At 40.5% G+C, this 16286-nt stretch overlaps 1 protein-coding gene across 1 annotated transcript in view; it reads left to right on the top strand.

Annotated features, from left to right (window-relative positions):
- The window catches only part of ANKRD31 (ankyrin repeat domain 31), a 131625-nt gene that overhangs the window by 102778 nt on the left and 12561 nt on the right, over positions 1-16286 (top strand). The window contains exons 21-23 of the mRNA XM_043470688.1: positions 1869-1965; positions 4478-5477; positions 8283-8423. Coding sequence (XP_043326623.1) covers positions 1869-1965; positions 4478-5477; positions 8283-8423 — 1238 coding nt within the window. The remainder of the gene's footprint in view (positions 1-1868; positions 1966-4477; positions 5478-8282; positions 8424-16286) is intronic.

Here is a 16286-nt window from a genome sequence, read left to right as displayed (position 1 = left end):
CCATGTATGGTAGAAAGATAGAACAGGGCTTTCCCCCATATTACTACCCCTCTGCCTACTCTTATTTGTTGAGTAATTCCTCTCATCTTCATTATTTTATAATGCCTTATCACATATTAAAATCTTATACGTATTTGGGTAGTTTCTAGATTTTCTCAAAGATACCATTGATTAATTTTGTCTCTTTGATAAGTAGTATCAAGTTAGACATAAAATATTTTTATATACATTTATAGAAACTTTGGTTACTATGATAATGTTATTTAAAATTATAATGTGGTTGATGTGGTTTAAAATTCAGTTAGAAAAGCCAAACGTGGCAGGGTATATAGATAATGTAAATGTCTTTTGTTAAAGTGTCAAGTCTTCCCAACAAATTTATGTCTAAATTCTTAATTATTGTTTAAGGAGATTAGGGAGATAGAAACTATTCTGGGAACACTGACTCTGTACTTGTCAGATCATTTGTCTGACTCACAAAAGGAGGTTCTGGAGCAAATTCCAGCTATGAACTTTGTGTCATTTTCCACCATTGCTTTTCTCTAGTTAAATTATCTAGAAAAATACACGTTGGTCTAAAAAAATTAAGAAAAACTTAAGAAACAAAGCCAAAAATGAAATGAATAGCAAATAGCTTAAAATAAATAATTTCCTATTTGGGTATCTGGGTTTGGACATAATTTACATGTAAATCCTGTGAATTTGTGCTGGGGGAGGTCATGATGTCTTTACTTGGGAAGCAATGGAAGAAAGTAGGAAAATAAGTAATAATAAGAATAATTTTATATAGATCTATGGCTTCCCTGGTAGCTCAACTGGTAAAGAATCCACCTGCAATGCAGGAGACCCCGGTTCGATTCCTGGGTTGGGAAGATCCCCTGGAGAAAGGAACAGCTACCCACTTCAGTATTCTGGCCTGGAGAATTCCATGAACAGAAGAGCCTGGCAGGCTATAGTCCATGGGATCGCAAGGAGTCAGACATGACTGAGCGACCTTCACTTCACTTCATAAGTGACTTTAGGTATCATATAGTCCTAAGTGTTAAGTATAAAGAACAAGAACTGATGGCATGATTCTTATTTTTAAGTACATATAATAGTTATATATAGTATAAATACATAGACTATATATATAAAATAAACATGTTTTAAACACACACACACCTACCAGAGTATTCAAAGCAGTCTCTTTCATGGAGTGAAATATCGAGGAGGAATGGGTGAGTGGGAATACCCTGACTTCTCTTCTCTGTTTGTTGTGTTCAAGTCGTGTCCAACTCTGCGACCCCATGGACTGCAGCACGCTGGGCTTCCCTGACCCTCACAATCTCCCTGAGTTTACCCAGGTTCACTTCCATTGAATTGGTGATGCCATCCAACCATCTTATCCTCTATCACCCTCTTCTCCTTCTGCCTTTGATCTTTCCCAGCATTCTTCTCTGTAAACATCCATATTATTTGAAAATTTCCTTTACATTGACAGTGTTTTCCTTGTGTATTTTAAAATGTAAATAATTTTAACAGACAAAATTATCTTACTGTTTATCTTCTTTTAGTATCCTTGTTTCACAATTAAGGCAGCTCACCAGAGAGGTCAATGACTTGTCCAGGATCACCAAGCTTAGTCACTGGGATAACAGGATTAGAACTCAGGCTTGCCTGCTCCTTCTTGGTGTGGTCTTATACACCTCAGGGCACTTCTCTAGAGTGACATAAGTCCATAAGCTTTGATATCTGGACCATTGATATGGTGGAAGAGGGTAGGGAAATAATGGTTTTTTTAATTAACAGTAAGGCTAAGTCCTTTGTGACCAAATTTAACATTTGCTATCTCTCAGTTAACTGACTTTTTATTACCTTGCATCTAGAACAATACGCTGGTAAGATGTTAGAGATAAAGGAAGTTATGGACAACGTGCTTGCCAAACAGAAGGCAGAAAGGGATGATCTAGCTAAAAAATACAGGTGAGTAAAAAAAAGGTAAGAATGCTTTGGAGTTTTCGGAATTTATCTATTTGTAATCTATAATAGGTCTAGACTTTTTTTAAATTGTATCTATCTATTTTTGGCTATGCTGGGTCTTCATTTCTGCACACTGGTTCTCTCTAGCTGCAGTGAGCAGGGGCTACTCTCTAGTTGCAACGCATGCGCCCTCATTGCAGTGGCAGAGCATGTTTCTTGCTGCAGAGCACAGACGCCAGAGCAGGGGCTTCAGTAGCTGCGGTGCGCGAGTTTAGTTGCCCCCGTGGCATGTGGAGTCTTCCCAGGCCATCAAATCTGTGACCCTGCGCTGGCTGGCAGACTCTGAACCCCTGGACCCCCAGGGAAGTCCTGGCCTGGAATTCCTTGTGATCACAGATGTTATGTGGAACTGGAAAAGGACTTTATGAGGTCATCTAATCTATTATGTCCATGAGAAATTATATATACTTCCTAGAGAGATGTTTTTCTACTTTATTACTTGAAATGTTCAGAAAAGGACATTTTAATAAAATGTCCACAGCCATGAATTTCATGAAAGCCTTTCTGGCCATGAATCCCATAAGTAAATTTCTTTCCTTAGTAAACTCACATTTTTTGACATTAAAATTGGTTCTTTTATGCTATCACAAATGTTTTTCTAAGCAGTGTAATCATGTGTATTTTGTAGTCTTGTGTACTTCTAAGTTCTCAGGGTCCTTAAAGAGTTTTATCCTAATTATATTGATTATATACCTCTTATCTTTTTTTTTTTTTTTTTTGAGAAACTTGTTATATATATTTTTTCTTGTTTGGGTATTATTTTTTATTCTTTTCTTTTTTCTTAAGATGAGAACTTTTAAGGTCTACTCTCAGCAACTTTCAAGTATACAATACAGTATTATCAATTGTAGTCACCATGGGTAATTTATACCTTTTGATAACCCTCATCCATTTCACCCGAATGCTTCCTCCGCCTCTGCCAACCACCAGCCTGTTCTCTGAATCTGTGACTTTTGGTTTTTATTTTGGCTTCCAAATATAAGTGAGATCATACAGTATTTGTGTTTGTCTGACTTATTTCACTTAGTATGAAGCCCTCAAGATCTGTTCATGTTGTCACAAACGCCAGGATTTGTTTCTTTTTATGGCTTAAAAATATTCCATTATATGTGTGTGTCTTCTTTTTAATGTTGCTATTAGCCTTGAAATTTTGTAATCTAAAGAGCATTTTTATTTTCTATCTGGACTCTGTTTCACATAGCTTTAAATGTGATATTAATTTCTTTTTTCTTCTCTATCCAACCAGCTTCTTACATTTAATACTACTAGTTATTTGCTAATTCTGATTTCTTCTTGACACTTCTTCCACTTGCATCTGCTACTTGCTTTAATATCCAGTCAGTTTGGAGTTTAGTACCAACAACTCTAAACTGTGTTAGGAGAGACAATTACCTATACTGTTGCTTTCCTTTAAAACAGCTGCTCTTAAAAGATGGTCACTGAGACCATTTCAAGGGGTCCAAGAAGTCAAAAGCCATTTTTATAATAATAATATGTTATTTGCCGATTTTTACTCTCATTTTCTCATAAGTGTACAATGAAATTTTCTAGAGGCCAATGGTATATCATCATCCTAATAGCTAATGGAATGTACACTTGTGTGTTTCTTTGTTTTAAAATTTTCTCAGTTCTATTTTCTGAAACAGTAAATATTGATAGATATAACCCATATAAACAAAAGTTCTTTGGGTTTCTCAGTAACTTTTAAGAGTATAAAAAAGTCCTGAGACCAAAAAGTTTGAGAGCCACTGGAAACAAAAGTGTCCAGTATCCTGAAGATCCGTGTGGAATAGGTGAGCATAACCAGAAGTCGGGGTGTGGGTGAGTCATTGCCTCCCGTTCAGTCCTTAAGCCCCTGAGAGACTTGGTCTGGGGAGGACACACGGGGCAGCGCTTATCTGGGTAGAGTCCTGGACTTCCAGGTGCCTCCATGCAGGTTCAGAAAGTACAGTTACGATAATCAGTTGATGAATTGACACTTCTGTGTCTAGCTTACTTATGATTATTCACAAAACAACCTCAGTCCTCCATAGTTAAGTGAATTTGGGTGGAACTTACTGTCAAATTTCACTTCCTGATACACCGTTTAACTGTAAACGGTTAAACCGATTCCAAAGTTAAAGCAGGTAGTATTGCTTCTTGTCATCAGCTGGTACCTTCCAACTAAAGGACGAGTGGATATCTAGATAGATAACACAAGCTTTGTTTCTGTCTTAGGGCTGACTCGCAACTTTGGATAACCACACTGTCACCTCCTAAAAAAGGCATACTTACTTGCCTCATGTAGAGCAAGTTTGCCTTCAAAGAATACACATGGCGAAGATAGACTCTTGTGTACTTTGAGCTGATTAAATTTAAATTGACACAGAGTATCTATAAAATCTACATGACTGCTTAAAAAAAAAAAAGTTTTCCACTGTTTTTGTATTTGTCCCTTTTCTGTTTCTCTCTACAGGGCGTCCATAGAGTCATTTAAGTGTGGAGTCCTGAGGGAACAACTGGCTAACTTGGCCGCAAGACAGAAGAGCCTCCTACTTGTAGCAAAAAAGCAGAAAAAAATAAGCCAGAAGCTTCACACCCATAAGAATGCTCCAGCTTTGTCTGGTCTTAGTGTTGGGAAGCTGCCATCCGGCTCAGAAGCCTTTCATGAAAAGGACAGGCAAGAGTTCGTCCGTCTGGACAACCCCGTGCAGCCCCAGTCAGCCTCAGTGTCTGCCGTCAGCCTTGTGTGCAGAGGCATGCAGGAAGCACAGCTGTCTCAGGAAGTCTGGCACGGCGACCAGAGCAGCCACTCGTGTCTAAATTCAAAGACAGTAAGAAGGGAAGACTTTTCTGGAAGTGAACTGAACTCTAAGCAAGATATCAATGACTGTACCTTAGATGGATTATCAAAATCCGAACATTCAGATGGCACTAATCAGATTAAATTACAATCCCAATCTGTTAGTTTTACTGCTGAAGCAGAGTATTCACAGGAAGAGAATGGTCTTACAGGGAGTACAGCCAAGGGGCAGGTGTCCTTCAGTCCTTCAGCAGTAACTAGCGCATTAAAAACTGCGGCAACCACCAGTGTGTTTGCCCGCCATGATGGCCATCCAGCAAGTGTTATTTGTGATCAGGCTCCTTCTGATTGTGATCCAAATGAAGGAAACAGGAAAACAGCTCCCCGCCAAACACCCGGGGGGACATCAGAATCTCTGGCACCCCAAGGGGTTGATGTATTTGGCAGTGACATGGGGCAACAGCTGCAGCCTTACTTTAAAAAATCAGTCCTCACTGTTCCTCATGCAAATGATAGTCAGAGCTCCTCCTCCTCTGGGTCTGGCTACCAACATACTATGAAAAAACCTTCAAACTACAACACAACTCCCAAAAAGAAATGTATGCAGATAAAGGATCTGATATTACTAGGAAGACTTAATCCAGGAAATAACATTCTGGAATTCAAAACACAGGTATCCTATTGTTTTTTTTCCTTTAAAATTATGTAAATTTTCTAAATAAGTGACTTAAAATGTTCCTGTCACATAGTGTCAGTATATAGCTCTTATTAGGGGAAAGGGTTTGGTTGGGCTATTTGAATGGAGAAACTTGACCACTATATTCTTAGCAAGTGAAAGTGAAAGTTGGTCAGTCATGTCCAACTCTTTGCGACCCCCATGGACTGTGCAGTACACAGAATTCTGCAGGCCAGAATACTGGAGAGGGTAGCCTTTCCCTTCTCCAGGGTATCTTCCCAACCCAGGGATCGAACCCAGGTCTCCTGCATCGCAGGTGGATTCTTTACCAGCTAAGCCACCAGGAAAGCCCAAGAATACTGGAGTTGGTAGCCTATCCCTTCTCCAGCAGATCTTCCCGACCCAGGAATCTAACCAGGGTCTCCGGCATTGAAGGAAAATTCTTTACCAGCTGAGCTACCAGGGAAGCCTAAAATTGCCTTATTCCTTTTAGTCACAAGCACCTTTGGGCTCTCAGACCAGAGTTAGTTATACTCAGCAGGGAGGGTTTTGTGTGTGCTAAGTTGCTCTGTTGTGTCCAGCTCTTTGTACCCCCATGGACTGCAGCATGCCAGGCTCCTCTGTCCTCCACTCTCTCCTGGAGTTTGCTTAATTAGATTCATGTCCATTGAATTAGTGATGCTTCTAACCATCTCATCCTCTGCTATTTCCTTCTCCTTTTGCCTTCAGTCTTTCCCAGCATCAGGGTCTTTTCCAGTAAGTTGACTCTTCGCATCAGGTGGCCAAAATATTGGAGCTTCAGCTTCAGCATCAGTCCTTCCAATGATTATTCAGGGTTGATTTCCTTTAGGATTGACTGGTTTGATCTCCTTTCAGTCCAAGGAACTCCTCAAGAGTCTTCTCCAGCACCATGGTTCAAAACCATCAGTTCTTTGGTGCTCGGCCTTCCTTATGGTTCAATTCTCACATCCATACGTGACTAGAAAAACCATAGCTTTGAGTATACAGATCTTTGTCAGTAAAGTGATGTCTTTGTTTTTTAATATGCTGTCTAGGTTTGTCATAGCTTTCCTTGTAAGGAGCAAGCATCTTTTAATTTTATGGCTGCAGTCATCGTCCACAGTGATTTTGGAGTCCAAGAAAATAAAATCTGTCACTGCTTCCACTTTTTCCCCTTCTGTTTGCCATGAAGTGATGGGGCTGGATACCATGATCTTAGTTTTTTGAATGTTGAGTTTTAAGCCTGCTTTTTCACTCTCCTCTTTTACCCTCATCAAGAGGCTCTTTAGTTCTTCTTGGCTTTCTACCATAAGGGTGGTGTCATCTGCATATCTGAGGTTGTTGACATTTCTCTCAGCAATCTTGATTCCAGCTTGTGCTTCATCCAGCCCAGCATTTCACATGATGTACTCTGCATGTAAGTTAAATAAGCAGGGTGACAGTATACAACCTTCTACTCCTTTCCCAATTTTGAACCAGTCAGTTGTTCAGTGTAAGGTTCTAACTGTTGATTCTTGACCTGCATACAGGTTTCTCAGGAGACAAGTAAGATGGTCTGGTATTCCATCTCTTTAAGAGTTTTCCACAGTTTGTTGTGATCCACACAGTCAAAGGCTTTAGCGTAATCAATGAATCAGAAGTAGATGTTTTTCTGGAATTCCCTTGCTTTCTCTGTGATCCAGAAATTGAAAGTGAAAGTCGCTGCTCAGTCGTGTCAAACTCTTTGCAACCCCATGGACTATAAATTTAGTCCATGGAATTTTCCGGGCCAGAATACTGGAATGGGTAGCCTATCCCTTCTCCAGTGGATCTTCCCAACCCAGGAATCGAACTGGGATCTCCTTCATTGCAGGCGGATTCTTTACCAGCTGAGCTACCAGGAAAGCCCCCAGAAAATGTTGGCCATTGATCTCTGTGTTCCTCTGCCTTTTCTAAACCCGGCTTGTACATCTGAAGTTCTTGGTTCATGTACTGCTAAAGCCTAACTTGAAGGATTTTGCGCATAACATTACTAGCTTGTGAAATGAGTGCGATTATTCGATAGTTTGAACATTCTTAGGCCCTGCCCTTCTTTGGGACTGTAATGAAAACTGACCTTTTCCAGTCCTTTTGGGTCTTCCTTTTATAGTTTGTTAGGCAGGATTGGAGCAGTGTTCAGTCTAAGGCTAATTATATCCCTCGGCAAGGCAAGACTTCTGTGTATCTACCAGTGCTCCATCAGTTTGTCTTTCTAGTCTCACTGTGGGGAACAGGTGCTGTTTCTGCCCTTTGAGAATGCCGGAGAATGCCATCACATCTAATTCTTTCAGATGGTTCTTTTCCCAGGCTTGGCTAATTTCTTCTTACACATGGCCAATCACAAGTCAGCAGTATACTTAAAGAGGACCCTCTGAAGCTCTGTCGAGTTCTCTCTCTGTGTATCTCTCTCTTCTTCAGTACTCTGTCCTGCAAGTCTAGCCGTCATGCCTCCCTGGGCCCTGCGCTGTCTACTCAGTTGAGAGAATCCACAGGTTTTGTCTGGATTTCCTGTCCCTGTATGAAGACCTGGAAGCTCTCTCAAGGCAGTGAGCTGGGACAGTTGTAGGGCTCACCTCATTAGTTCCTCAGTTCTCAGTCCCACTATACTTTTCCCCCTGATGTTTGGTATCTTGGAAACCATTGTTTCATATATTTAGCTTGTCTCTTTTTTTGGTTGTGTCGGGTGTTAACAGAATTCTGGTCCCCGTTTACTTTATCATGGGCAGAAGCAGAAGTTCAGGTATTTTTTTTAATCCTAATTTTTGTCTTATTTTTCACTTTCAGGAGGCTACCCACAAAGCCAGTGTTTTATTGAGTGGCAAAATTAAGGTAGAAAATGGTCAGATTTATCAAAATCCAGTCACCTGGCTCAAGGATCTTCTAGGAGGTGACAGTTATGTGACCTGGAATTACGCTTGGAGTAAGGTGGGTCATTCCTAAATTAGTCTTTAACTTCATATTCGGTTGGAGATAACATCATATTTTTTGATGATAAAACTATTTCCTTTATTAAAAAGGACACTGACAATTCTCCAGACTAGTTCTGTGCCCGTGCGTCCCTGTTGCAGCACGCCGTGAGCTCTGCCACAGTCCCCGTTTGCCAGAACTCCCCCAGAAGGGTCGCACACTGACAGAGCCTCTCCTTCCTCGTTCTTTACCTCGTCTCAGAAAACTGAATGCCCCGATCTTCCTCTCATTCCTGCCACCCCACCCCCACAGTGATATCAGGTCCTTGTGACTCCACGTAGAGTATGCAGGACCACTGATATATGGATAATTTAGTTAATAATGTGTTACTAGTATTTTGATACGATAGAGCAGAATCTTTCCCCAAAGGTGAAAGTTATGATCAGGGAGCCTGAGACCCACATGTTTGAGCAGTCTTACCCATGAATTGCTAGCCTCCCAGAAGGAAAAATTTCTGAATTTTTATTCAGACTTCCCAGACTTAGTAGTCTCCCCCTTCAGCTCTGTCTTCTGATTTATAAGCCCAGTTTAATGACTTATATGAAGAGTATTGGTGACTAACACCCTTGAGGTCGGATGATCAGCCACCTCCAGATGTCCATGGCACCATTTCAGGGAACCGTGTTGCAACGTTTTACCCAGGAAACCGTGAGTCATCAGACAGTCCCCATCACTGCTGATAGACTTGCAGATACCTTCAGCCCCCACTGGCCATTGTAGTAAGCCTCAGTGCGCCAGCAGCCGGGGGAGCTTTCCTCTCCCCTTCTTGTCCAGCTCAGCTCTGCACACCCTCGTTGCTGGCTTCCGTCTCAGTTTTTGTCCCTAACCTATGAACTCTGGCCTCCTGGACCTCTGTTGCAGGTGTTTCCAGAACAGTTTTCAGTTCCTTCACTTACATGAGCACATTTTAAATTTTCTCTACTTTATAGTCTCTCTGTCTTCCTCTTTTCCTGTCGTTTTTTTTCTTCTGACCACTGGAGTCACCTGCTTTCAATTTAACCTGCTTAATCCTTTCCATAGTTTCATAAATTATATTTGCATGTTAGTAATTAACATTTTACGCATGGAAATCCCTTTTGATCACAAAGCTTCTTAAAGCTATGATAGATGACACTGTTTTGCTGAAACTGAATCTGTGCTCATAGAGCGAACGTGACCCTAGTTGCTGTAGCGGAGGTTCTTTGGAGTTTGACGTGCCTGTGCCTAGCGATGACTCAGTCTTCCCGCTCTTTATCTCTGTTGGAGTTACCGCCAAGTTTCTGGTTTTGCATATCTGGCTGTGATATCATTTGGCCCTCACTCTGTACTCACGTGCCTCATTTACATATCACATTGCCTCTGGTCTTCTCTCATTAGCCATGTCAATTAGAGTCATGCTGTTTCAGATCTGTGTGATGGTGAAGCCAAATACAAATGTGGGCGCTAGAATTAGGGCAGTTCTTGGATGTGAGGTATTCATATGGATTATCTAACCAAGCTTAGTTTTTAAATTATCCCAGAAATGGAAATAGTTTCAAAGATTACTATAGGGCACTCATGTACTTCTCGTAAATAACACAGGCTGAGAAATTGAGTTTGTTTACAATTTTTTTTAACGCCTCCTTTGATATTTACCACAGTAACCTTTACCTCTTCTTGTCTTGGGGTAACTCCTGAATTCACTGTCACTTCTTGATGAGAACAGGTTTTTGCTGTCTTGGTAAATGTGAACATTTTCACTGACTAGGTGGTGTGGGGATGTAGAGCCAGGTTGTCAGGCGAGAAATGCCAGAAAACTAGGTCTCGTCCTGCATCTGCATCCATGTCGACAGAACGGCGGAGCCACGAGCCCCAGCAGTGACTCAGATCTGCCCAGGCAGCCAGGCTGATGAGCAGCTTTGCCGAGGGAGTGCTCATGCGTACCCCACCAGGCGCCGCGCGCTCCTCCCGCTGGTGCCGTCTCCTGAAGGGACCTAGTGCCGGTTCAGTCTCAGGCCCATTCATCCTTATCGCTGTCCATTAAATCACTCCTGCCTTGTGGAAAGTAGGTTTTTAACTCAATGGACTTTCTTAAAGCTGTGTTCTCTGAATGCGTGAATTATCCCTAGTGATATGTCTGGGGCTTACTCAGGACTCCTAAGTCTACTAAGGTAAAATTTTACCCGCCACTAACTGATTAAAAATATACTTTAAATTTTGAGATATAGGTGAAAACATACTGAGCCTACATGTTGATGAGGGCACAGCGTGTGTTGGATATCATCAGGGCAATAATGTGAACGAGACCCAGTCTTTCTTCTTTTTATATACTTGCAGATAAACTTTATTTTTGAGGTATAGTCAGTTTCAGCAGTACAGCATAGTGACTCACTGTTTTTATAGGTTATACTTAATTTAAGTGTATTGTGAAATATCTGCTCTATTCCCTGTGCTGCAGAATGTACCCTCAGAGCTTGTTTATTTCACATGTGGTCTCCTGTGCCTTAGTCTCCTACCCCTATCTTGCCCCTCCGTTCTTCCCTCTCCCCGCTGGCTGCCCCTAGTCTGTTCTCTTTATCTATGTCTGTTTCTATTTCGTTATATTCATTTATTTTATTTTTTGATTCCCCATGTAAGTAGTAAGAGTATTTGTCTTTTTCTGTGTTTTTGTTATTTCACATACCATAAACCCTCCAGGTCCATCCATGTTGTTGCAAATGGCAAGATTTCATTCTTTTTATGGCTGAGTAGTACATTTACACCAATCTTCTTTATTCATTTCTTGATGGACACTTAAAGTGGAAGTGAACGTCACCCAGTCATGTCCGACTATTTACAACCCCATGAACTATACAGTCCATGGATTCTCGAGGCCAGAATACTGGAGTGGGTAGCCTATCCCTTCTCCAGCAGATCTTCCCAACCCAGGAACCAAATCAGGGTCTCCTGCATTGCAGGTGGATTCTTTACCAACTGATCTACCAGGGAAGCCCCGATGAGCACTTAGGTTGTTTCTATATATTGGCAACTGTAAACAATGCTTCTTTGATCATTGAAGTGCACGTTCACGTTTTTTGAATTAGTGTTTTTGTTTTTGGATGTATACCCAGGAGCAGAATTGCTGGATCATATGGTAGTTTTAAGTTTTTGAGAAACCTCCGTACTATTTTCCATTGTGCTTACACCAGTTTTCTTTTCTTTCTTTTTTTTTTTTTTTTTTTCTTTTTTTTTTTTCTTTCCATTTATTTTTATTCAGCTCGGAGGCTAATTATTTCTACAATATTGTCAGTGGTTTTTGCCCACTTCACCTTGGCACATGGAACTCAGCTGTGCCGATTTAGCATGCTATTCCCCGTCCCTCGATTCCCCTCCCACCCCCCCTCCCCCACCCCTTCATCCCTCCCTGGGTCCTTCCCACGTGCACCAGCCCTGAGCACCTTGCTCTCATGCATCCACTCCTGGCCTGGTGACTCCTTGTTCACCTTGATAATCCTATACACTGCTTTCCATATGCTGTTCTCTCGAAACATCCCACCCTCGCCTTCTCCCACAGAGTCCAAAAGGTCTTCTGTACATCTGTGTCTCTTTTTCTGTTTGCATAAGGGTTATCGCTTAACCATCTTTCCTAAATCCATTATGTTTGCGTGGTATACTTATTGGGCTTTATTCTTCTGGCTTACTTTCCACTTGTACTAATGCTCTACACAGTTTCCGTTCCACCAACACGTGTAGAAAAGTTCCCCTTTCTCCCACACGCCCTTGGCCAACCACTTTCGTCTATTATGCTGTTCTTTTTGATGATCGCCCACTTCTGCACAAGAGTGCTGCGGTGATTACCCTCATTGTCGGCCATTGATTTGCATTTTTCTTCCTTTATTGGTTAGCACTGTTGACATCTTTTCCATGGACTGTCTGCGCCATCTGTCATGTCTTTTGGACAAGCTTTTTTTTTTTTTTTTTTTTTTTGGGAAATTTTCTATTCAGGTCTTCTGCCCATTTTTTGACCAAGGTGTTTTTTGATACCGAGTTGTATGAGCTGTTTATACATTTTGTATATTAACCCCTTATGGGCATATCATTTGCAAGTATTTTCTCCTCTTCAGTAAGTTTTCATTTTGTCAGTGGTTTCCTTTGCTGTATAAAAGCTTTTAAGTTTAATTAGGCACCATTTATTTATTTTTTGTTTCATCTGCCTTAGGAAACAGATCCAAAACAGTGTTGCTCTAATTTATGTCAAAGAATGTTCTGCCTGTGTTTTCTTCTGGGAATTTTATGATTTCCATAAAATCATAAAATTTAGGTCTATAATTCATTTAGAGTGTACTTTTTGTATATGGTGTGAGAAATGTTCTCATTTCATTTTTTTTACATGTTGCTGTCCAGTTTTCCCAGCACCACGTAGTAAAGAGGCTGTCTTTTCATCCTTGTGTGTTCTTGTCTCCTCTGTCATAGACTAACTGACTGTAGTGCATGGTGTACTTCTGGGCGCTTTATTCTGTTCTGTTGGTGTGTGAGTCTGTTTCTGTGCCTGTTCAAGACTGTTGTGATTACAGCAGCTTTGTAGTACCGTCTGAAGTCAGAGAGTATGATTCCCTGAGCTCTATTCTTTCTCAAGACTGTTGTAGCTATTCAGGGTTTTTTGTGTTCCCATACAAATTTTAAAACTATTTATTCTAGTTCAGTGCCATTGGTATTTTGATAGGGATTGCATTGAATCTGTAGACTGCCTTGGCTAGTGTGGTATTTTAACAATATTAATTCTTCCAGCCCAAGAACACAGTATATCTTTCCATTTATTTGTGTCATTTTCTGTGTCTTTTCAATCAATGTTTTACAGTTTCTCAAGTACAGGACTCTTGCCTCCTTAGGTAGATTTATTCCTAGGTATTTTATTCTTTTTGATGCAGTGGTAAACAGGATTATTTCCTTAGCTCTTTCTGATAGTTCACTATTAACATACAGAAATATAACAGGTTTCTATATATTAATTTTGTATCCAGAAATTTTTCTGAATTCACTGATGAGCTCTGGTAGTTTTCTGGTGGTGTCTTTAGTGTTTTCTATATATAGTATCATGTCTTCTGCAAATAGTGACAGTTTTACTTATATCTTTACAATTGGGAGGCCCTTTATTTCTTTTTCTTGTCTGATTATTGTGGCTAGAAATTCCAATACTATGTGAATAAAAGTGGCAAGAATGGTCATCCTTGTCTTGTTTGTGATCTTAGAGGGAATGCTTTCAGCTTTTCACTGTGACTATAATATTAAGTATGGGTTTGTCATATATGGCCTTTGTTATGTTGAGGCATATTCTCTGTTTGCCCTCTTTCTGGAGTATTTTTTTTTTAATCATAAACAGATACTAAATTTTGTCAAAAGCTTTGTCTTATCTATTGAGATGACTATGATTTTTATTCTTCAGTTTGTTAATGTGGTGTATCACACTGATCAATTTGCAGACATTGAAAAATCCTTGCAACTCTAGGATAAATCCCACTTGATCATGATTTATGATCCTCTTAATATGTTATTGGATTCTATTTGCTAATGTTTTGTTCAGGATCTATGTATCTGTGTCAATCAGTGGTACTAGCCTGTAATTTATGGGACTTTTTTTGTGATATCCTGTCTGGTTTTGGTATCAGGATAATGCTGGCCTTCTAGAATGAGTTCGAAAGTGTTTCTCCCTCTGCAGTTTTTTGGAATAGTTGGAGAAGGATAGGTGTTCACTGTTCTCTAAATGTTTGGTAGGATTCACCTGTGAAGTTCTCTGGTTCTGTACTTCTGTTTGTTGGGAGTTTGTCTGTCTGTTGTTTTAATACTGACATGTTTGGCTGTGCCGAGACTGAGATCCTGCACCGGATCGCAGGATCTCTGCCCTGTAGCTGCTGCATGTGGGGTCTTCAGTTGTGGCCTGTGAATTCTTAGTTGTGGCATGTGGGATCTAGTTCCCAAGCTAGCGATATTAACACAGGCCCCCTGCGTTGGGAGCCTGAAGCTTTGACCACTGGACCACCAGGGAAATACTTGTTGGGAGTTTTGTGGGGTTTTTTAAAATGTTTCTTTATTTATTTTCCCGTGTCGGGTCTTAATTGTGGCACACAGCGCCTTACTCGTGGTGTGTGGGATCTAGTTCCCCGACCTGGGATCACGCCCGGGCCCCCTGCACTGGGAGCGTGGAGTCCTAGCCACTGGACGACCGGGAAAGTGCCCCTGTTGGGAATTTTAAATTACTGATTCTATCTCATCACTGGTAATTGGTCTATTCAGATTTTCTATTTATTCCCAGTTCAGTTTGGGGAGATTGTACGTTTGTAAGACTTTGTCCATTTCTTCTAGACTATACATTTTATTGGCATGTAGTTGTTTGTAGGAGTCTCTTAAGAATCTTGGTATTTCTGTGGTGTTGGTGATAACTTCTCTTTCATTTCTAATTCGACTGACTTGGGCCCTCGCCCTGGTTTTCTTTATGAGTCTGACTAAAGGTTTATCAATTTTGCTTATCTTTTCAAAGAACCGGGTTTTAGTTGATCTTTTCTGTTTTTTTTTTTCTTTTAGTCTCTATTTATTTCTGCTCTAATCTCTTTGATAGGTTCTTTTGTTCTTCCTTCTCTAGTTCCTTTAGGTGTAAGGCTAGGTTGTTTGAGTTTTTTCTTTTTCCTGAGGTAAGCTTGTATCACTATAAACTTCCCTCTTAGAAATGCTTTTGCTGTATCCCATAGATTTTGGATCATTGTGATTTTATTTTCTCTTGTCTCTAGGTATTTTTTATTTCTTCTTTCATTTCTTCAGTTAACCATTGGTTGGTTAGTAGCATGTTGTTTAGCTTCCACGTGATTGTGTGTTTTGCAGTTCTTTTTTTTTTTTTTTTTTAGTAGTTGATTTCTAGTCACTTAATATTGTGGTTAGAAAAGATGCGTGATATGATTTCATGTGCACTTTGAAGGTATATTGTTCTTTTTTCGGATAAATGGTCAAAATCCATTGTTTTCAACTGTTTATTATTTGGAGAAATGACAGATGGCAGTTAGTGGCCTCACCGCTTCTTCTTCCATTGCAAGTAAGGAGGGTTTAGCATGCTGAGTAGGCCAGGTCTGTTCCATTAACATATGAGGCTTTGTTTGATCATAGGACTGAGCTATAAGTCTGCCTAACCATTCTATATTCCTTAGGCCGCCCATGCTTCCTTCAGTAACAAGCATTTATTGAGCACTGAGGGTGTGCTTGACAGTATGCCAAAGGTATATTTCTCATAAGTATTATCCCTTTTACTCCCCACAACTTAAAAATCTGGAGGTACTCAAAGAATTTAAGAATCCTGATTAAGATCTGGGACTTGAAAGCTTTCTCCCTATATTGTCAGGCACTGTGTGAAGTGCTAGAAAATAAAACTTAGTATGATACAAATCTTTAGTGAAAGCAGACACATTAATACATAATTTCATTTAAGTGGGTTTAGTGCTTGACAGAAATATAAGTGCAGAGGTTATGGGGTCCTGTAGGAAGGTCATTACTTGAGCATCTCTGGGTGAGCATCCTGGAGGAAGGGGTGTTCAAGTCAAGACTTGCTGGGTTAACCATAGTGAACCTAGCTTCTGGGATTACGTTATCAGACTGCTTTAGAACTCAGTCTGGAGAAAGCAAAGACTCTTGGACTCAAACATTTCGGGCAGGTGTTTGCCAGTCTGCCTCAGTCCAGCCCATTTTTGTGTATGTATTTCTAAGCTCTGAACTTTGGGGCTGATAAACAATAGCTAAGTTCACAAGCAAACCAAGGTGGGCGGGGGGGTGGGTGTGGGGCAGGAAGTGGGGGGACTTTGATGTTTAGACCTGAAATGCTGTTAATCTAGTCAGTTGCATGTC

Source organism: Cervus canadensis, chromosome 6 (assembly GCF_019320065.1).
Source record: "Cervus canadensis isolate Bull #8, Minnesota chromosome 6, ASM1932006v1, whole genome shotgun sequence".
Lineage (NCBI taxonomy): Eukaryota > Metazoa > Chordata > Mammalia > Artiodactyla > Cervidae > Cervus > Cervus canadensis.
Note: the sequence above shows the minus strand (reverse complement) of the source record. Positions and strands in the feature narration are given on the sequence as shown.